At 58.3% G+C, this 17167-nt stretch overlaps 5 protein-coding genes across 5 annotated transcripts; 2 read left to right on the top strand and 3 right to left on the bottom strand.

The window, feature by feature from the left end:
• Nucleotides 1-130: 130 nt before the first annotated feature.
• URA7_1 (CTP synthase ura7) lies at nt 131-4818 on the top strand (the record flags this gene model as incomplete). Its single annotated transcript, XM_069357221.1, has 19 exons — nt 131-260; nt 299-415; nt 515-688; nt 728-773; nt 1315-1414; nt 1453-1767; nt 1830-1884; nt 2422-2461; nt 2523-2564; nt 2603-2625; nt 2673-2780; nt 2823-2959; nt 2999-3133; nt 3172-3366; nt 3405-3791; nt 3834-3922; nt 3969-4126; nt 4164-4466; nt 4517-4818. The coding sequence occupies 19 exons, from the start codon at nt 131-133 to the stop codon at nt 4816-4818; spliced, it is 2856 nt and encodes a 951-aa protein (XP_069205158.1).
• A 262-nt stretch (nt 4819-5080) lies between these two features.
• Nucleotides 5081-5687, bottom strand: SMT3_6 (SUMO protein smt3; the record flags this gene model as incomplete). Its single annotated transcript, XM_069357220.1, has 5 exons — nt 5081-5100; nt 5220-5311; nt 5405-5448; nt 5497-5585; nt 5633-5687. The coding sequence occupies 5 exons, from the start codon at nt 5685-5687 to the stop codon at nt 5081-5083; spliced, it is 300 nt and encodes a 99-aa protein (XP_069205157.1).
• A 1101-nt stretch (nt 5688-6788) lies between these two features.
• Q8F55_008837 (uncharacterized protein) lies at nt 6789-9995 on the top strand (the record flags this gene model as incomplete). The annotated part of the gene is made up of 10 exons (XM_069357219.1): nt 6789-6944; nt 7002-7096; nt 7149-7359; nt 7409-7463; nt 7517-8409; nt 8462-8590; nt 8641-9129; nt 9169-9291; nt 9338-9347; nt 9712-9995. 10 exons carry the CDS (start codon nt 6789-6791, stop codon nt 9993-9995), a joined length of 2445 nt encoding a protein of 814 aa, XP_069205156.1.
• A 356-nt stretch (nt 9996-10351) lies between these two features.
• Nucleotides 10352-13410, bottom strand: FAA2_2 (medium-chain fatty acid-CoA ligase faa2; the record flags this gene model as incomplete). Its single annotated transcript, XM_069357218.1, has 20 exons — nt 10352-10424; nt 10469-10549; nt 10598-10870; nt 10907-10981; nt 11021-11119; nt 11170-11204; nt 11255-11342; nt 11379-11401; nt 11439-11453; nt 11501-11614; nt 11664-11808; nt 11859-11992; nt 12041-12047; nt 12097-12226; nt 12274-12575; nt 12613-13018; nt 13063-13143; nt 13194-13208; nt 13264-13297; nt 13354-13410. 20 exons carry the CDS (start codon nt 13408-13410, stop codon nt 10352-10354), a joined length of 2187 nt encoding a protein of 728 aa, XP_069205155.1.
• A 903-nt stretch (nt 13411-14313) lies between these two features.
• Nucleotides 14314-16347, bottom strand: PTC2 (Protein phosphatase 2C 2; the record flags this gene model as incomplete). Its single annotated transcript, XM_069357217.1, has 11 exons — nt 14314-14517; nt 14566-14789; nt 14827-15060; nt 15099-15248; nt 15300-15441; nt 15478-15554; nt 15602-15667; nt 15707-15937; nt 15977-16057; nt 16153-16174; nt 16345-16347. The coding sequence occupies 11 exons, from the start codon at nt 16345-16347 to the stop codon at nt 14314-14316; spliced, it is 1434 nt and encodes a 477-aa protein (XP_069205154.1).
• Nucleotides 16348-17167: the final 820 nt, after the last annotated feature.

The raw sequence follows: 17167 nt of genomic DNA, 5'->3' as shown, positions 1-17167 counted from the left end.
GTTCACGTGGACATTTCTTGGCCGCAGCAACGACATTGCATCGCATCAACCAACACGCAACACTTCCTCTCGCATTGCACCACAACCGCCGGCGCCGCACCGCGCTGCCCCTCCGACCGCTCTCGACCGCATGTTCTTGAAATCCCTGCCGCGCCCGTCGCCCCTGCTCCTCGGCCTGTCGGTCGCCATCCTCGCCGCGGCCTACTTGTGGGCCCTGCTCAGCCGGCCCCAGGTCCCAGACTGGAAGAGGGAGCAGGATCGTGAGTGCGTTCGTGGGCGCGGTGTGCTGATGATGCAGCGCACGCGTACGGGTTCCCAACGTGGTATGGGCGCGTGGGTGGGCAGTCTCCCTACGACCACCCACCATTGTCGAAAGAACAAGTCAAGGAGCCGCTCGACGTCCTGCTCTTCATTGGTGTGTTGAGTTGGAGTCGCTCGATCAATGCCATACTGACCACCTCCCAGACCTCCCATGTGCGTTATCGTCCCCCGGAATGCGACCTGACGCTGCCAGACAACTCGTCGTCAATACCAGCAGCACTTTACACCCACAGACTTCTGGACCAGTCAGCCAAGGTCCATGTCAGCGCCATAGCGCCATTCTCCCCATCATGGGACGACTCTCTCAGCGCGGCAGAGAACCTCGAGCGGGCAGGTTGCAGGCGCATCTTGTGGCGCATCGGTGACGGTGCGGCAACAGTTGGGACTCTCCCGCTTACGGCCCCAGACGACACAGACCTCGGATCAGCATGCCCCGAGTCAATCGTGATCAAGTAAGAGGCACCGCGGCGCAGCATGGCTAACATGCAGCCAAATAGGTGCCCACATCCAGCGTCGACCCGTCGTCAATGCTCGAGCAAATGTGGGGCCATCTGCTTGCGCGAGTGCTGACTGTGTCAGATCACTTTGACGGCTGATCCCCAAGCCTTGCTCTCTCAAGATCTGGCCTATGAGGCCATGGTAGAGCGTCTAGGACCTCACTGGGACATGGGCTTGTTGGCCCACCTGCTGCCCGCAGTGAGTTTTCGCTTATCATCGATGGATGGACGGACGCTGACAGCCAGGCCGAGTAAGGGACTCAGTGCTCGTTTCCACTCTGCTCACACCCACAGCTCGAGCGTGTTCAGCCCAAAGCCTAGCGGACATGCTCTGCGAGCTGTCACCTACATTCCCCGGCCAACAACTCCCAAAAGCGAGTGGCCGAAGATGCCGAGGGGCCGGCAATACGTCCTTAGCAGCCGTGGGTCATGCGCATTGGGCTTCATTGACACCAGATTCTATCGCGCCCAAGCCGCCAACCAGAGTGCTGCGCAGCGAGGAGGACCCTTTCCAGGCATCGTCCGCATTCTCAAAGTGGTGGAGCAGCTACGAACAGCGACGTGCTGCAGACTTGACAAAGTCGGGTATCTGTCTGGTGAGTCCCACCTCACGGGCCACCCTAACTTGTCCCAGTTTGAAGGTTGGCAGGACGGGACCGTCGACGCCCGGATGGCCGAAGCCATGCTCTCTGGATGTATTGTGGCGACTGTCCAACCCGACGTTGAGCACAGCGAGATGGCCCAGCTCATCCTCCCTCTACGAAAGGCCGACGATGCCGTCCCTGCCGCTCAGATTGAAGCGGCCTTGCGAAAGCTGACAGACGCCGACCTTCAGCGGATGGCGTTCCAGTCATTCGTGTATGCTCGCCGTCATTTGGTGGGCAATGCCATGTTGGCCAACGTGGTGGATGTCCTTGGGCGCTTTGACCGCGGCGCCCGGGGCTATCTGGTGAGTGGGAGTCGCGAGGCTGGGGCTGAATGCATGTGTAAAACGCTGACTGGTATACTCAGTTCCCCAGCAGCTTTCGATGGATATGTGACAGCAAGGGCGACAAGCCAGCCTGGTGTCACTAGGGACGTTTGTAGTGGTAGTGACGGCGCGACCGACGCGTTGCGACGCGTGATGCACACACCTACCAAATAAACAAAACAATTCGGCGCGCGCCGCGCCGTTCCAGTCCAAAAGTGACTCAACCCTGTGAGGCGCGAGGCAACAGTGAATCACGTGACTCACACAATTTCCAGCCAGGAGGCCTCCCTCCCTCTCCCTCCCCCGCGTCTACATCTCGTCGACTGGCGTGAAGATATTTCCTTCCTGCAAGTCCCTCTTGATATCGACTTGCAGTCAATCCGACCCGTGATACGTACTTGACAGTCTCTGTCAATCAACCGGTGAGGATCAATGGCCTAGGAATGCTGTAGTTGGACTGGAGCTTACTCGGTCGCGTCTGTCCCGCCTTGCCCCTCGCCGCCAACCCATGCCAATGTATCACTGCAGTGCTCCCACCCCGTCGTTTGTCGTGAGATACAATTTTGCACACGCACAAAGTTTCAGTGACTGATGCTTCGTCGCCCAGTGCCAATTCCTAGACTCGCCGCTTAGACCTCGCTCGGTGCTCCGCGTCCACTCCACATCTCGTATTGTACGTGCAACTTGGCCACCGTTCGAAGCGTCACAAACTCACCTCTCTTTCACTAATACAGAATCATGGTCAAGTACATTCTTGTGTGTGGTGGTGTCATCTCGTGGGTAGCAGCAAGTAGCTAGAGCTAACAGAACACAGTGGCATTGGCAAGGGAGTCATCGGTATGTTGGCGCGCCTCGAGGATCGAGAACGTGCTGACGGCTGGCAGCCTCGAGCACCGGCCTTCTCCTCAAGACGGCGGGTTACAAGGTCACGTCGATCAAGATTGACCCGTACATGAACATCGATGCCGGCACCATGGCCCCGACTGAGCACGGTGAGCTTGCGGGTAGTATACTCTGGTTTCTGACACTTCCAGGCGAGGTCTATGTTCTCAACGACGGTGGCGAGACCGACCTCGACCTCGGCAACTACGAGCGTTACCTCGATGTCTCCCTCGGCAAGGACAACAACCTTACCACTGGCAAGGTTTACCAGCACGTCATTGAGCGCGAGGTGAGAATCGGAAGGAGGGCCGTCGACTGACTCGTACAGCGTCGTGGCGACTACCTCGGCAAGACGGTCCAGATCGTGCCCCACTTGACCAACGCTGTCCAGGACTGGGTTGAGCGTGTTGCCAAGACCCCTGTGGACGAGACTGGCGAGGAGCCCGACGTCTGCATTGTCGAGGTACGCATTTGAGTCATATGCTGTCTAACTCGCTTTAGCTCGGCGGCACTGTCGGTGACATCGAGTCGGCCCCCTTCATCGAGGCCATGCGCCAGTTCCAGTTCCGTGTCGGCCACGAGAACTTTGCCCTCATCTATGTTTCCCTTATTCCCTTCCTCGGTGGCGAGCAGAAGACCAAGCCCACTCAGGCTGGTATCCGCGACCTCCGCGGTCTCGGTCTGGTCCCCGACCTGGTGAGTCTCAAGCTGTCTGCCTGTGCTGATCCGGTCAGATTGCATGCCGTTGCGAGGTGCCGCTTCTTCCTCAGACCATGGAGAAGGTTTCCATGTTCTGCCACGTCTCGCCCAAGCAGGTTCTTGGTGTCCACAACGTGACCTCGACCTACCACGTGCCTCTTCTGCTCCGCGACCAGGGCCTTATCACCTTCCTCCAGAAGCGTCTCGACATGGCCAACATCGCCGTTCCCGCCGAGATGAGCTCGAAGGGTGACCAGCTCCTCCAGCGCTGGAAGCAGATGTGTGTGGGATCTGAGCGCTTCTTCGACTCGGTCTCCATCGTGCTGGTCGGCAAGTACACCTCTCTCGAGGACTCGTACATGAGTGTTGTCAAGGCCCTGGAGCACGCTGCTCTCCGCTGTGGCCGCAAGCTCGAGCTCCACGTGGGTTTCTGACTCACTGTTGTGTACTGACCACATCCCCAGTGGGTCGACTCTGGTGACCTCGAGCCTGGAATGGAGGAGTCCGACCCTGTTCGTTACCACGACGCTTGGCGCGCTCTTTGCTCTGCAAAGTAAGTCCTCAGTAGCGGAGGCCGTTGTTTGCGCTGACGTTGATAGGGGTATTCTCGTTCCCGGAGGCTTTGGCCAGCGTGGCACTGAGGGCATGATCACTGCGGCCAAGTGGGCCCGTGAGCAGAAGGTTCCTTACCTTGGTATCTGCCTGGGCTTCCAGATCGCCGTCATCGAGTGGGCCCGCAACGTCTGTGGCCTCAAGGGTGCGTGAAACGAGTGGCTTGTAGCACTGACGCCCAGACGCCAACTCGGCCGAGCTGTCCAAGACGACCCCTCACCCCGTCATTTGCTTCATGCCCGAGATTTCCAAGACGCACATGGGCGGAACTATGCGTCTCGGCTTGCGCCCTACCATCTTCGAGCGCGGAACCGAGAAGAGCGTCCTTCGCAGGTTGTACGGCAACCACAACGTTGCCTGGGAGCGCCACCGTCACCGTTACGAGGTTGAGCCCAACTACGTCGAGCAGCTTGAGGCGCCCGGTGGCCTCCGCTTTGTTGGAAAGGATGAGCGCGGCGAGCGTATGCAGATGCTCGAGATCGAGGGTAGGTCTACGTCCCGCTGTTGCGTTGCGCCTTGCTGACCTGTTTCCCAGGCCACCCCTACTTTGTCGGTCTTCAGGCCCACCCCGAGTTCTGCTCTCGTCCTCTGAACCCGTCGCCTCCCTTCCTTGGTCTGGTGGCTGCTGCCTGTGGCCAGTCGGTTCTTGAGGAGAACGTCGTGGCCAATGCCAACTACCAGGCTCCCCACCCGGAGAGCGCCAAGTTTGTCCCGCAGACCGAGGCTGTCACTGCCAGCGCCAAGGGCCGGAAGCAGGCTGTCGAGGGCGTCAAGGTGCTCGAGGGTGACGGCAACGTCGTCGACGCAGACAAGGTCGAGGTTGCCCTCGTTGGTTAATAGTAAAGACTTCCCGCATTAGATGTACATCATGGCACGCAGACACGAGGAGGGGGGAGGGGGAGGGGCGGCGTCTCTTTCACTAATGAACATTGATGTACATTGCGCGATCATTGGCTGTTCGCGGTTCGCAGTCGCCTATGGCATGATGTTGAGACAAATCTGCAACTGAATCTAGACGCGAACAGAACCGCGTTGAAAACATTTTGCCACCCCATGGTGACAATGGCCCAGTCGCTGGTACGGGCCGACCTTGGATCGTCTAGCATGAGCCGCCGACCTCTGCGTCAAGTTAGCATCTCCACATCGGAGCCAAATGGTAGCCACTGGGTCGGTGGGTGGCGAATGCCTGCCCCATGCCCACGCAGCGAGGGCCCCGGTTGGCCTTTCTCTCGACTCACGTTCGAGGAGCACGTCGACGACATCGCCGTCCTCCATGTCCAGGTCATCCGCCGTCGCGTTGTCGAGAATGCGCTGGCCGTCGAACAGGAGACTGGATTATGGGCGCAGGTTGAGGTCGGTATGACGAACAATAGGCGCACGTTAGCATTCACTTTCGGCACGAGCAGACTCGAGGTGTACGAACCGAATGGCTCCGGGGTCCTGGCCAACACGGTCGGCGTACGCGTTCTACAGCGGTGTCAGCGGGGAGCAGGTGCGTTGCGCTTGTTGACCCACCTTGAGCTTGTTCAGCTTGGTGGTCTTCTTGATCTTGAAGAAGACCTCGGAGCCGTCGGTGGCGCGGATCTTGATGTTGAGCGTGTTGTCTGGCGGATGTTAGGGCGGGGTTGATTGAGGAAGGCACAAGACTCACCATCGGCCTTGGGCTTGACCTCGGCAGCGTTGGAGGGGGAGCCCGCGTCGGACATGTTGAACGTTGATTGATTAGGGTGAGAGGAAACTGAAGGGAGAAGGGCGCCTGGCCAAGACTTGTTGTTTCGACGTTTGTCGTGATATAGGCGATGGTGGGGGACCAACACACAATGACCTCGAGCAAAGTGGAGGGCACGGCGGCTTGGGCTTGCTGGGCTGACTGGACGCGTCCACCGACTGCGCCACATTACATCGAATTCCGAAACTCCGAAATGCCACGCGATAAACGCGTGGTACCCACGTGGGGGAGCGGAAGCAAAATGACGCGTTGAGACAACGCCACGGCAGCAGACGCGCGACGTTTGGCAGTGTGCTAAAGGAGTGTCTGGCTGCCAAAAGCTCGACGATACATTTGACGATTGACCAGCAACAGCAATAGCGATCCAGCGACAGACGACTGGGCAAACACATTGTCACTCAGTGCCTAGCAGCAGTAGCAGCAGCAACTGCAGAATCTCGAGAGTGAGGTTGCAATACCACCGCGGCATACTCCCCTCGACCCAACCCTGAACTGGCCGAATGCGCCACGGTCAACCTGGAACCACCAACTACCACTACCACCCACCCACCCACCTCCGCCAACCAAACCATACTACGCAGCAACCAACCACCGTTCCGTCACCAAACCGCGTCGCCAACAACAACATCTCCGTCCAACATCACTAATCTCGCTTCATACATTGCTCTCGCCTTTCATCACCGTCAAATACAACCCGCAGCGGCAGTCGGGCAAGCCGTACCATTCGTTGACTCGATCTTCGGGCCTGCTATTGATTACTTGCATTGACCTATCGGTAAGCTTGTTGTGCCCTGCGTTTGGCCCTCCATCTCTCCACCACGGCCATCACCTCCACCTCCACATGCCCATCTGTGCGACGACGATGAGCGCTACGACATTCATGCCATGATCATCTCGCTGGCCAGTCACTTCGTTTGGCCGCACAAGGTTGCGCCTTGCTAAAGGCAAATGACTCCTACACCCAGCATGTGGCCCATCCATCCATTCATCCATTCCCTCCCCGTCCAACCTTCATGCTCCTGTTAGCACAAGGCCCCTTTACTGACTACATATCAGCGGAGCGGGAGTGTGATCAGTCATGCCGCGTAAACTTCCACCCGTTGTCGCCTCCCTCCCACCGCCGCCGACCTCCCCGCTTGTCACCAAGCTCCGACAAGACTGGCGATGGGCGGGAATCAGCCAGTTCATTTGGACTTTTGCCGACGCCTTTGGCATTGTGGACTGGGATATCGAGGTGGGTGATTGACCTTCTTCGGAGGTGCTCAGGTATCAGTCAGCTGACTATGCCTAGGCCCTCGAGCGAGACTTTGATGGTTCTGAAGACGTCGTGGTACCAGACCTTGTCTCCAAGCTGCTCTACAGCCTGACATGGAATCGCCAGATCAAGTAGGTTGTCATGCGCACCACCCCCGATAGCACTAACCTCGCTCTCCTCTAGTCGAGAGAATGCCTTTGAAAACTTGAGAAAACAGTACCTCAAGAGACTGCCGGAGCGCAATGTTCTCGGCACTCTGGAGGAGCCTGTTGAATGGGCAACATTGGGTCTCAGCCAGAAGGTTGAGATTCTTTGGCAGCTGTGTGAATGGCAGCTGGATGACCCAGCGCGCTTTCGGTCCTTGCTCAAGACGGAAGACGACTCAGCATCATGGGTAAGCTCTTGCACCGCGGCTTTGTACCACAAGCTAATAGAGCCAACAGCGAGTGGACCCGATTGGGTGGGACAAGGCTGGGAACACATACTTTCTGTTCGATGGTAGGTGCACCTGCACCGACGAATGGAGGGCCCGAAGCTAACATGACGTTCAGACAATCGCCTTTGGGTCCAGCGTGTGAGGCCAGCACCTCCTCGCCCACCTAAAAAGTCGTCTCTAAAGGCCAAGCGCGCTCAACGTGCTTTGAACCGTTCGCGTCCTCCGCCGAAGAAGTCACATAAGAAGAAGGAGCCATCGCAACTGGAGGAGCCTCCGCTCCCTCCGCCCAAAAAGGAGGAAGTCGTGTCTGGGCCACGTAGACGAACTCAAGTTGTCTTCTACGGTAACCTCACCCCAACTGTCGAAGCTCTTAAGCGCGGCACAGTGGTAGAGTCGACACCACGATCGGACCGCTCTACGCGCAGTTCGGCACGCATTGCACAGGAAACACCTTCCAAGCCCACACGGGCGCCTCCTCTGCCGCTGGGGACCCGCGTTAGCCGGCGCCTCCGAGCTGTCGACGATGAGTGGCAACATGTGCCAGACGAATGGTTGGAGACGCCCAACAAGGCCAAACGTAACGCAGGCCGTGATGACGACCAGGAGAGCGAGCTAAGCGAGCTCACTGATGAAGAGGTCCATGAGGCGCGTCTCCAAGCAAGCGGCGCAGCAAACGGGACACCCAAGGGAGAGGCTCTGCGAGAAAAGACTGGAGATTCGCCTCTGTCCGAAGCTCCCGATGAGCCTGATTCGAACTCGGACTGGAAGCCTGAAGCTGAGGCAGCATCTGATGCACCCTCCGGAGAGCAAGACGACCCCGATCTCTCCCCTGAGGCGAACGATCTGCAGCCCGAGACCGAAGAAGCCTCAGTCAAGGCCGAAGATGATGCCGAGGTCGACCCTTCGGGTGTCGAGGAGGAGATTGATGACTCTCAAGAGCAAGATGAGGTCAAGCTTGCTGTTGAGGAAGCGGCCGCGCTTCCAGATGGTTTCATTGAGTGGGAAGCTGTGGGTTTTCATTCACCTTCAGTCGTAAGCCGCGAGCTAACAGAGTACTCAGGTTTGCGTTACACTGCAAGAGTGGAACTCGTTTCCAGAACAATGGGCCAAATCGAAGGACGCAGACGAGAAAGCGCTTTACAGGCTGCTCGTAGACGATGTTCGACCCCAGGTGTTGGAGGTTCTCGAGGTGCGTCCAGCCTGGCTAGTCTGTCAACCTTTTGCTGAACCCTCCCAAAGGCTAAGGAGCAAGAACGCCTTAAACAAGAGGCAATCAACAACCGCAAGAGATCGTCCCGTATCGCCACACGCGAGCTCGCTCGGGAAGAGGAGCTCAAGCGAGAACTCGCTGAACGCGAAATGGAGGAACGAATGGAGAGGATGCGCCAAGAGGAAACTCGAAAGGCCCAAGAGGAGGCCGACATCCTGGCTCGAGAGCGAGCAAGGGAGGATCGAATGCGGGAGCGTCAAGAGCGCCTTATGGCTCGCGAAAACGCCATTCGGGCGCGTCAGGACGACGAAGTACGGGCGAAAGAGAAGGCAGAGCGCGACCGGGAGCGGAGAAAGCGTCGCCGAGACGGCGAGGAAGTGGTATCCGCATCCGAAGACGACACCGACGCCGCCGACGGACCCCGTTCCAAAACCAACGCTTCCACCCCTGGCTCGTCAACCCAAAACGCTTCATGGGAACTGCGATGCGAAGTTTGTCTGCAAACTGGATGGAATCTTGTAAGTGCAATGGAAGTGGCATTCGCTTACTCTCCACAGAAGGACGAGGCAGACACCGTCTGCTGTGACGACTGTGGCCGGTGGCAGCACGTCACCTGCCACGATCGCCGCGATATCGCGGAGGGCCGAGGAATACGCGATTGGGAGCAAGTGGATTTCAGGGTAAGCTTTGTGATCTCACCTGCAATCGCTTTCTGACTCTTTTCAGTGCAAGGAGTGTGAGGAGCGAGCGGCTGCGAAACGGAGGCGAGTCGAACAACCAAACTCGACGTCGAACCCGACCTCTCAGGCCACCAGCTCAGCCACCATCAACGGCAGCAGCAATCCTGTCACGGCGTCAGGCGCGCCATCAGTCTCAACACAGCACTCGGGAGATGTTCGCTCGCACATGCTGCCCATTGACCAACAAAGGTCGGCTGTGACACAACCAGCGGCTGCTCCTGCATCTCATGTAGCGAGCAGTTCTCCTCTGCCCCACTCCCTGCCGAGACAGCCACATCCTGTACACGGTGGGGCGGCCCCACTGCAGGTCCCAAACGGCAACCCGAGTCAAGCTACCGGCATTCCCTCCTCATACGCCAGCCATCCGAGGGCGCAAGTGCCCGCTCCTGGGTATTATCCCCAATCCTCGCATCCCCAAGGTCACTATGCCGCTCCTACATCTCACGCGTACCCGTATCCGAATGGCCAGTCTCATGGCCAGCAACACTCGGCGCGACCAGCCTATCCTCCAGTGCACTCGTCGGGTCCCGCACCGCCCCACTGGGAGCGGGCTGGGCCGGGCCCGGTCCCACCACCTGCTGGTCCGCCGCATGTCAGTGAGCGTCCTTATCATCCGGCTGGCTATCAACAAGGTCCACACATGAGCGCGCACCCCTATCCTTCCGCAGTGCCATACTACGGGAGGGAGGGATACGGCCCGCAACAGCACCCAGGGTATCCTGGGCAACCGCAGCCTCGAGGGCCGGGACCCTACGAGACGGGACAAGCCCCTCAGGCTGCCCAAAAGTAGCATCCAAACTACATAGCATCCAAACCGAGCTTTGGCAGTGGCGCAGCCTTGGGCTTGGTCGTCACGATGCAAGGTCCTGAACGGTTAGTGGATATCTAGATAGTTGGCGAATGCACATGAGCATCCAACCGATGACACTGGGTCACTTCCACTAAGCTTCAACTGGACCGGATACATTCAATTATGGGCAACAGGGAGTACAACATCCTTTCACAGCTTGGAGCCTTCGATCTTGTTGTAGATCTCGTCAATCTCCTTCTCGAAGAACTTGGCCGCAACGTTGCTATCGATGTTAGATCACGTACTCCACTCCAACAGGCAACTTACCGCTTGATCTTCTGGGTAGGGGTCATGAGGTCATCCTCGAAGGGAAGGATGGTGGGGAAGACTCCACGGATGTGCTCGAACCTGATGCAAGTTAGAAACCAGATGAACTGGCAGTTGACGAGCACGTACCCATTGAGCTTGTTCTTCTTCGCGACCTGGGCAAAGCCTGCAACGATCCTGTCCCGCACCTTCTCATCCTTGACCGCCTGGTCGAGCGCCTTAAGGTCCTCTGGAGAGATCTTCTGACCCAGGACATCATGGACGAGCTTTGAGGCGAGGGCGGGGTCCAGCACTGCGATCGCCACAAGCGACGAACGGAGAGAGTCTGCGTGGACAAGAAGGGCGGCGAACAGGGCATTGAGGGCGTAGATACCCTCCAGCTTCTCCAAAGCGACGTATTCGCTGGTATCAGCATTCCAAGTTGACAATCGTACGCACCCCTGGCTGAGCTTGACGACATTCTTGACACGGTCAATAATCTTGAGACGCCCGGCAGAGTCGAACTCTCCGATGCTGCACATGTCAGATGATGACTGAAAGCAATCCACTCACTCTCCAGTGTGGAACCATCCGTCCTTGTCGAGCGCCTTGGCGGTGTTCTCCGGGTCGTGGAGGTAGCCATGGAAGATGTTGTCGCCACGAATGCAAACTCTGGGACAGCGTGAGGATACTCCACTGCGAGGCAGCGAAGCGGTACTTACTCGCCACGGGGGTTCGGCGAGTCCTTGTGGGTGTACTGATGGCGTCAGTGTGAATCACTGATACCAAACCGGCTGCACTACTTACGCCCATCTCCGCAACATCCGCCAACATGACCTCATTGCAGTTGGTGAGGAGTCCACAAGTACCCGTGGCTCCAACGTCCCAGGCAATTCTGTTGTCAGCCCAGGTCAGGCTCGCATGAACTCACCCCTTGCTGCAAGCACCGACAGTCTTGGAAGGTAAGTAACGCCACCCATCGTTCACGCACCTCTGTCAAACCATACTGCGAAGGAATCAGCTCCAGTCCCAAGATCTTGTGTTGCCACCTACACCCTGAACCACGTCGCAGCTGAAGCAAAGCTTGAGGAGTTCGTGAACAGCGCCGGAAAGCGGCGCCGAGCCAGACGACATGTACCTGACCTGACCGCCCAACAACGCGCGCACCTGTGATTGGAGTTAGCCTGGTCCTCTCCTCGAGTCGCTCAAAGCCTACCTTGCTGAAAACGAGCGTATCGTAGATTCTGTGGGTCACCTGGCCGTGCTCCCTCCAGTTGGCCCTCTTGGCAGCAATAGCCTGGCGGAGAAGGGCTCCCTTGAGACCAGGCGTGTCCATCTGCACTGAAATAGCCGCATGCACACTGGGTCGGTCGCTCAGCATATCCCGGACAGGTAGGCTCCTTCCACTCACCGGTTCCACACACGGGGCACACCCGGGAAGAAGTGTGGCTTGAAGATCTGAGCGTCCTCGAGCAGCTTGGTGGTGTCACCGCAGCTGAAGCAGACGGTACCACCACCAGCAATCACAAGAATCTGCAGGAAGCGCTGGGAGGGGGTCAGAAAACAAGCTTGCTCAAAGTACAAGAAGCATACCTCGTAGCTGTTTTCCTGTCAGCAGGCAACACAAGGTCAAGCAGCGGAACACTCACATGTGGCTCAAGGGCAAGTACGACATGAACCTCCAGCCGGGCTTGGAAAAGAACACATCGCCACCAAGAGACTGGGAGAGAGTGGCAGATGTCATGTTCCAGTTGGAAAGGATGACACCCTTGGGGTTACCTGGCGGTTTAGTGCTTGTCTCAAGTCGCTACAATATGTGGGCTCACCGGTAGTGCCACTGGTGTAGCTGATGGTGGCAACCCGGTTCGAGTCGAGGTCGTTCTCGCCCTCGAGAGGACCAGGGGGAAGGTAGTTGCCAGGCTCAAGACCCCATTCCTCAAGATCCGCCATGTCGAGAAGCAAGAGGCCCAGAGAGGTAGCCCACTGGGAGAGGACATCGCGCTCGCCGGCCGAGATGCGGTCCATGGACACAATGGCCCGCAGAGAAGGGCAGCGCGGGGCAAGCTTCAAAAGATCAACCAGGTGGTTGGACGATGCGAAGATGATGGGCAGAGGGCAGTGGTTGGTGCTTGTTGTCAGTAGGTAGCCGAGTCACCGCTACGTACATGAACTCTGTGGTGTTGGGTCCAAGGGTCTCGTACAGGCTCACGCTGACAAGACCGTAGGCCTGCGTTGCGAGGTCGACGATCTGCCATTCCTCGCGATTGCGGCTCCAGACACCAACAGCCCAGCCTCGACGAGCGCCGCCCTTGAGCCGGTCACCCCAAGCTGGGAGCGCCTCAGCGACGATCTCAGGTGGTGACGGCTGGTCGGCCGGAGTGTTGGGGTTGCGAAGGCGACCCAGGCGCTCGAGGGCAAGGAGGGCCGAGCCGACAGCATTGCGACGATGCTGAATCTCGCCGTACGAGGCGTCAACGGTACCGTTGCCAAATGTCGGGGCCTCTCCAGCCTTGGTCGGCTTCAGAACCACTCGGGAACGGAAGAGGGGGACGTTCGGGAACTCGTTGGCGGCTAAGGGCCGAGGTCAATCTGCGGCTCGTTTCGCCACCACTCACTGTTCTCAAAGATCTCGAAGAGCGTCTTCGGGCGCGGGTTCCCGTCCAGGTCAACCTGGAGAAGGCTCGGGTCGAATACGGCTAAAGAACATGGTGAGCACACAGCTCGGAGGATCAGAGCAGTAACGTACCCGACACGTAAGCGGCTGTGCTGTGATCAGTGCTCTGCAGCTCGCTCAACCAGTCCACACTCTTGCTCACCACTGGTGGTCGCCGTCTCACTGCCAGGAATCGGCTGGCGAGGAGTGCTCAGTATGCGACGCGGGTAGACCCATAGCCGAGTGTGCTCACAATGTCCTGCTGGTTGAGGTTGAGGTCTTTCGGGTACGGGGTGTACGTGACAGGCATGTTGAACTCGGAGGTGGCTTTGGACGACAAAGGAGAGAGGGAGGTAGTGCAACGTCAAAGGTTGGGGCGCGCAAGATTCAGGCAAAGAAGACAAGACTGCGAAGTGGCCATGGGCTACGTGGAAAGTCTGTGGACAGACTGGCTTGCATGGCGTTGGGCTGCTAGCTGCTTGCGCTGCTGGTGGCGCTGGTGCTGCTTGTACAGAGCTGCTCTGCTTGGCGGGCTATAGCCTGCCTGGACATTTGTGTTTAGTGGAGCCAAGGACGGCGAAGAGCAAGCGAGCGAGCGAGCGGCAACTTGGACGAGTGTCAATAAAGTGGGAGACCCATGCCCGGTTAATGCACTTAGCGTCATTGCCCGAACAACCGCCTTTGACCCTTGGCGGGCTTCAAAACTGGACTCCCGGCATCCATTGTCCGAGTAACCGGCCAGCAGCAGCCCCAGCAATAAACATCCCTTGTACTTGCACCTCACTCACTTGGCCAAGCAACCTCTTTCATAGTCCGGATGCATTGCAGCGAGCGACCCAATAGCATAAGTAAACAGCCAGTTGCTTGACCCAGGTCATGGTGTCTTGCTCATGACACAAGCGGGGCCCGGGTGTCCACAGTGTGGGGCCACAAGGCTTCAGCGGCGTTCGATCCTTTACGCGCCACAGAGCCACCTGTTACATCCTCGGCTGCCGTGCTCGGCGTCGGGCGCCAGTCAGTCAAGTACAATCTTCACAGACCGCGTCGCCTCAACTGCATTGCCCTGACCACGTGCAGTAAACTTGCATCTGGGTATAAAATGGAATCACATCTGGCTCTCGTCCCCTCGCTCTCTCTCTGACTGTACTTGCTCTTGCTGGTGGCGGTGAAAGGACAAAGGTCGTGGTATCTATGTACACAAGTGCATCCCGAATCACTGAGACTTGGGCTCGTCGGCGGAAGAAGATCGTGCCGGCTGCAATGACTCTGGTGTCGGGACCGTTGGCGAGCCGATGGAGGAGAAGGCAGGGGTGCGGGCTTGACCTTGCTCGCCAACAGCTGCCGTCGCGTCAGACTCTTCACCAGAGTCCATGTGAGAGTCGCCGTCGTCGTCCACATGGTCTTCAATGCTATGCAGCTGGTATACGATTAGTCCACAACCTCAGGCTTCACGGGTCAAACTCACAGTCGCTCCGTGTCCCTCCTCGTCGAGGGTGTCAACAATGTGAAGCTCCTCATCATCGTCCTCCCCAGCCGCTCGGAACGAGAATCCAGAGGCGCTGAGGATGCTTGCGATAGTGCCCATGCCTCCTGCGCCCGAGATACGGAATCCTCCGGGGCCAGCAGCAGACAAGCCAGGCTGGGCCTGGCCAAACACATCCGGAATCGACTCGGGAGTGTCGCGACCGACTGCAAGTTAGCTTCTAGCATCGACGCGCGGGCTCACCCTTGTTGTCCACACGGTCCTTCACCCAAGCCTGCCACTCCTCCTGCGTCCGGCCGCCAAGAAGGGCGACGATGACGACGGTCATGTTGTCGCAGCCGATACCACCAGTCTCCGAGTCGGTAGCCAGGCACTTGACCATGAGGTCCTCGCAAATCTTGGAAAGCCCATCGCCATTGGCGACCGCACGACGCACAAAGTCGATAACCTGCTGTGAAGACAAGCAGTCCCAAATGCCTAGCAGTCAGTCTCAGTTGCGTTGGGCTGCGACTCACCATCACAAGCCAAGACAATGAACTCCTCCTCTCCGTCAACATTGTGCGTAATGATCTCGGGGTCGGCGGTCACAATCTGCTGCTCTGGCTGAAGGGTGTAGTTCTGCTTGAACTCGAAGTCACCGATGGCACGCGACAGCGCCAGGTTGCCTGAAACTGTGTCAGTGCACGGGCCTGGGTCACAGCGTCGGTTATGCTCACCGTTAACGCGGCCAAACTCAACAAAGCCCCCAGCCGCGGTGATACGAGCAGTCTCCTCCTTGTTCGTGGGCTTGTGGTCGTTCGAGAGAGCTTTCGCCTCGCCCTTGTAGCCGAGCACGGCACGGGAATCACCAGCGTTCGCCTGCCTTCAGCAATGGTCACACGACAGGTAACGCACGACGATAATACGGCCATCAGGGGTGATAAGGCCGACGACGGCAGTGCAGCCGGAGGGGTCGTTGAAGAAAGTAGGGTCTGACGGTTAGCTACCAGAAGGAGGGGGGAGGATCAAATGTTCTCACCAGCTCGAAGGTCCTCGTCGGTCTTGAGGAACGCTTGCTTCAGCGCAACCTCGTAGTCTCCCGACTCTGCAGTCCGTCAGCCAGGTCATCGCCATGCACACTCACTGTAAGCGTCCAGGTTGGCAATGCGAGTGTGCAGGGTCGTTCCGGTGAACTTGGCGACAGTGGAGCCGCCATGACCGTCAAAGACGCCTGCAAGTGCAGGGCCCCGCTCATCAACACCATCATTCGACACAGTAGAGCCAGCAGGCTGCTCAGGAATAGCCTGCGCCGACGGCGGGGCAGTAGATCCGCCCGGAGGAAGGTATAAGTGGACCGAGTGAGAGTCCTCCATGCCTGGAATGGTCAGCCCAAGAGCTGGGAAACAAACCTTACTTATTCTCCATCCTTGCATGTCGGACAGTCCCACCCAGAACTGCTTCTGCCTCAGCACCGTGGTGGTGTGCTTCTCCGTGACTGATCAAGTGGAATGCGAGAATGAAATGGAAGCGAGGACAGAGAATCAACAAGTCAGCCTGGGTCCTCTCGTTTGTCTCTGCAGCATGACGAACCTGGCTCTGAAAGTGTCTGACCCTACGTTTGTGTACGGCAAAGGAAGGCGCAAGATGTCAGTATCCATCAATGCGACACAAGAGTTGGAGCTGGAAAGGGATGGGCATCTCGCGCAGTCCCGACGCTGCGTGGTCGAGGGCACGGCGCGTGTGGGTTTTCTGGAGGCGGAGCTGTGGGGTTTATGAGCTTACCATGTTGTCTGATGTCGATCTAAGACTTGTGTCTGGATGCTGTAAGGGGTGCGCCTTGTTGGTTCAAGTGCTGTCGACCGACTAGATGGAGGGAAGAAGCGGATGAGGGCCCGAGTCGCGATAAAGCTGCTTTGATGACGGAAGAGGAGGTCGAGACGACGATGGGTGTACGAGTGACTGGACCAGGAGGAGTTTGGTTTGTGCGAAGAGGTTGAGTGAAAGTGTTGTCACCCAAAGTGGTGGTTGAAGGTGACAAGGAGACGGTCGAGTTGCTACAAAGCAAAGAGGACGACGAGTCGATTGCCGCTGGGTGAGCGTGAGCGGGTGTGTGTGTGTGTGTGGTGCTGCAGTGCGGCGGCGGCGGGTGTGGTGCGGCCTGCCGTGCGTGGATCGGTGGCGGCACAAGGTCGTGGACAGCGGAGTCAAAAAGGCACGCACTTGCCTGCCTGGCCACTCGGAGGGCTGCAAGCTGCAAGGCTGCCAGCCAGCCAGTGGTGCCCCTACCCCCCCTCGCGTCGGTCGGTCGGTCAGTGCGCTGCGCTGGCCCGCGGAGTCAATCCAGCACTTTTTCAACCCTGGAACATGTTTCGTCGCCGCCACTGCCCATCATAGCACGGCTGGCACGGCTGGCACGGCTGGCACCTGCTTGCCTGGCCCGGTTTTGCCCTTGGATCCTACCCTCTGCTTCCTCTCCCTGGTTCAGCGCCAGCTGCACATCGCGCCTCGCGCGTCACCCGGTCCTCACCCCCAACGCGCACCCACGGGCCCAATGCACCTATAACCGTGCCAATGCGTCGTCGCGTCACTCACCCGAACGCAATCA

The sequence above is a fragment of the Vanrija albida genome (genome assembly GCF_041260175.1).
Source record: "Vanrija albida strain AlHP1 chromosome Unknown contig_7, whole genome shotgun sequence".
NCBI classification, from domain to species: domain Eukaryota; kingdom Fungi; phylum Basidiomycota; class Tremellomycetes; order Trichosporonales; family Trichosporonaceae; genus Vanrija; species Vanrija albida.
Note: the sequence above shows the minus strand (reverse complement) of the source record. Positions and strands in the feature narration are given on the sequence as shown.